At 40.0% G+C, this 3774-nt stretch overlaps 1 protein-coding gene across 1 annotated transcript; it reads right to left on the reverse strand.

Moving 5' to 3' along the window:
* Positions 1 to 217: 217 nt before the first annotated feature.
* LOC131430923 (glucosidase 2 subunit beta) lies at positions 218 to 2574 on the reverse strand. Its single transcript, XM_058596210.1, has 3 exons — positions 1894 to 2574; positions 929 to 1827; positions 218 to 871 (listed from the first exon to the last, which is right to left on the reverse strand). Exons 1-3 carry the CDS (start codon positions 2392 to 2394, stop codon positions 637 to 639), a joined length of 1635 nt encoding a protein of 544 aa, XP_058452193.1. The 5' UTR covers positions 2395 to 2574; the 3' UTR covers positions 218 to 636.
* Positions 2575 to 3774: the final 1200 nt, after the last annotated feature.

The following is a 3774-nucleotide window of genomic DNA, read 5'->3' on the forward strand; positions in this document are numbered from 1 at the left end:
GTGTTATTTTCATTGGAAATTTAACGAGGAAGAAAACCTTCGAACACCACAAAACAATCCGACATTTGTTAAGGAAAACCGACACAAGGTCCGAACAATGCCTCATTCTTTAATATATCTAGCACCACTGCTGCTAGTGGTCGTAATATAATTGGACTTTCTTTTAATTTGCTTTGAGTAACGTATATTTTGGATAAAAAAAATAAAAAATAAACAATTTTTGAGTAGTAGGTCTGCTCGTTTAATGTTCAGCCAGATTCTACAGTTTGACAATACAAAGAACACTACGAATTCGTTTTCTGTTTTCAAACATAAAACTTAGTTACAATTTTCGTTGGCTTTATCAAATAAAATGAAGGAATGTTTTATGAAAAATTGTCAGAACATATTCCCGCACACATACTTTTCCTGAGTTCGTAATTATCTCGACTTACTTTTTCCTTCACCCAGAAACTCAAATTAAACTGTTTTATGATCAATGGCAAAAAAATAATTTTGAATTGTATGCGAATTTTACGCTGTCTGATCGAATGAATGATTTTTTGTGTTTTTTTTTTTTACTGACGAAAGCGATGATCAATTTGTTGATGTTGGCAGATGTTTTGCTTATTCGATATTTTTTCCGATTTCTAAAATCTACAGCTCATCGTGCTCCTTGATACCGTCTTCCTTGAAGAAACAAGCCGCCGGAGTCTGGATGCGGTATTCATATTCGCACCGATTCGGCTCAGAAACGGACAAAATTCTGGTATCCAAGCCGCACTCGAGCTGAACAAAGGCGGACCGCGCCGGTCCGTTCCAGCAGGTGGCTCCGTTGGTGTATTTCATGGCAGTGTATTCACTATTGGCCCAGTTCTCCCAAGTGCCCAATCTGTAAGTAATTTCACATTATTTTACGAACATACACAACGAGCTCAGACTTTCTTACCTGGTCTCAGCTCCGCCGTTCTTCGGCTGTTGAATCGCTTTATCGAACGGACACAGTTTGTAGACGTATTCTCGATCTTCGAAATTCAAACATTCGCCATTCAGTGGAGCAAATTCTTCATCTTTACCGTAATCTTTGTTGAGCAAATCTTCAATGTTTTTCATCTCCTGCTCAATCTCACGAACATGTCTGTCGGCCTCGCTATGGTGATTCCTAGCTTCGTTGGCCTTACGAATCAGCTCTTTTGTTTCTGGATCATATTCTTCTTTAGGTTCTTCAGCAGTCTCCACATGTCCATCGCCCACTTCTTGTTCATCAATTCCTTCGTCGTCCTCTTCTTCTTCCTGTTCATTTTCATTTATCTCTTCCTCCTGATATTGTTGGTGGTGTTCACTAGCATCTAGATCATACCCGTCGTCCTGTTCGGTATGCAGTTCAGCTTCCTCAGGCTCGCCTTCAAGTTCCTCTACGTCACCAGGAGGCTTGAAGAGTCCCGAATCCAACATCAGAAACGGTTTAATTTTTGGCCAACACAACGTAACAAAAGTCTCAAAGTCCACCTGCTCGAGATCGTCTAAGAAATAGTGAGCTTCATCCTCCGTCACAGATCCATCGCGATTGCGATCAAATACGATCCGTGTTTGCAATTCGACGATTTCCAACAGTTGGTTTTGATTTGAATCATATTTTCGGAATATTTCCTCTGCTTCGTCTCGGTTACTCAGCGCTTCCGCCTCTTGTTTGGCTCGACGAGCTTCCTCTTCACGGTCACGGTACACTTTTACAGCCGCAGCTTCGATCGCTTCGGCATCCTCTTTAATAGTTGCTTTCTCCTGTCGTAAAGCTTCTGCTTCACTCTTTGATCGTTCCAATTCGGCAAAACGTACTCGTTGTTCCTCCTGAAAATTCATGAACACCAAGGCCGGTAATTTTGTGGCATTAACGACTTACACAAAAATACCTACTTTCATAGCCTTTCCTCGTTGGCTCATTTCCGCCCGCAATTGGGTTCCCATTTTGGCCATTTCAACCCGCTGCTTTTCTCTCAGTCTGTCCTCCTTGCCGAGCTCACTGCAAGTGTTAACGCAGTTTGCACTCGTGCCGTACTCATCCGAAGCATCACAGCAATCGCAGATTCCGTCGTTCACCCGATTGGTAGGTAAATTTAACGGTTTATAACCCGCATTCGTACAGTGGAACACCCCATTCGGACAGGCTGCCGTTCCCGGTTCGTCACTGCCGTCTTCGCAGTCGCAGTAGTCATCGTTAACCTGCTCCCACTGGATGGTTTTCCGTCCGTCCAGACAGACAAACTTTCCACTGGTATCCACCCGATACAAACTGGCCCGTGAAATCGAAACTCCCCTTGGACGGGGCAGTTCGGTGAGAACGACAATCCCACAGCTTAACACCGCCAACATTAACAGTAGCAGCCATCCGCTTTCCTTGCCACGACGGGTCCACATATTACAGGGTGAAAATTTTGTGCCACTCACCTGTCGTGCTTACTTTTACTAATTAACCGTAATTTAAGCTATTTTGAAAAAAATATGAAACAAACAAGTTGTCTCTGCACTAAAATCGCGAATGGCCGGCCGCTAATGGTACAGAACAGTGAAAGCCTCTTCGAACGGATTGACCAGTTGTCAAACTCCACGACATCATCAGCACATCGATCTGAATTCGCCGAATTCACGAATGGAAGCGAGGGTTTAGCTGTACACGCTACGAAAAAAATACACGTAACAGATGTAATATTTATTACTATGAATACCTCGTCTCACGGCGTCACAACACTGATGCACTCCAGAACGAGAGAAAATTCTTTCTATAAAAATACACGAAGTATTCCCGCATTAGTATCAAAACAACATACTTTTACTTTGATAATCAGTGCTGTGAAAGTATTGTATTTTTGTTTCACGCATATAATTTTGACAGAAAGGGGAACGAAGGAGGAATATTGTTGGATCAACAACTATCGATTATTCTGTCAAGGTTTTTTTTACTCGGTTACTTCCTGTTTAACATTCCACAAATTCAATTATTAACCGGACTATACCTGATATCTTAAATCCTGCTTTTCGTTAAATATTGGTTTCAAAGTGATCGAAATATCTGGTGTTGGATTAATTGGTTTGCTCTCGTTTTTTGAATTTCGGTTTTCCTCTAATACACTAGACTAAATTCTCCTGGCCAGTTCCTTTTTGCGTTATTAATTGCCTTAGATTTCCTACCTTATGTTGGTCCTCGCGTCTACATTCTCCTTCGACGTCATCCTGTTCAATGAACTGCTTTGGTGGCTCCAGTCTTTTAGTATAGCGACTCTTACACGTGACAATATTATTGTCAATACCTTAGCTTGGTAGCTTGTATCCGCATTTTTTGAATAAAATCTAGCGTTTGGAGCTTTAAATATTGCAACTGTATATTTAAACCTTGAGAGAAGAGTTCATTGCACATATTAAACAGAGAAAGTATTGTTGGATTGATAGGCAGTTTTGATTTTTTGACAATATTTTCATCAATCCGATGAAGTTTCCACTACACGATCAATAGTATTGTTAATATTCCTTGTATTGATAATATTATTGTCTCTTGCAAAGGCCGCGTATGAGAATCAGTAATTTAAACTGCCCAGCACGCAGAGAAAAAATGTTTTTTTTTAAATTGATATAGTGACAAAAGAAAATCTGATTTGATATAGTAAATATTGCTGCTTGGAACAACAAAACATGATACATTATTTTGAAAAATCAGTTTTAAATTATTGTTTTAGATAAAATTAACAATTGTAGTGCTTACAAACTTTTTAGTTGAAATAAATGAATTTAAATTTAGTTATT

Source organism: Malaya genurostris, chromosome 1 (assembly GCF_030247185.1).
Source record: "Malaya genurostris strain Urasoe2022 chromosome 1, Malgen_1.1, whole genome shotgun sequence".
NCBI classification, from domain to species: Eukaryota; Metazoa; Arthropoda; class Insecta; order Diptera; family Culicidae; genus Malaya; species Malaya genurostris.

Bases quoted from the DNA above. Each gene is read 5' to 3' on its own strand.
- LOC131430923 (XM_058596210.1), bottom strand. From the start codon at position 2,394: ATGTGGACCCGTCGTGGCAAGGAAAGCGGATGGCTGCTACTGTTAATG. The intron at 1,828-1,893 runs GTAGGTATTTTT...ATGAATTTTCAG, and splicing joins AACGAGGAAAGGCTATGAAA to GAGGAACAACGAGTACGTTT. The intron at 872-928 runs GTAAGAAAGTCT...AATTACTTACAG, and splicing joins AACGGCGGAGCTGAGACCAG to ATTGGGCACTTGGGAGAACT.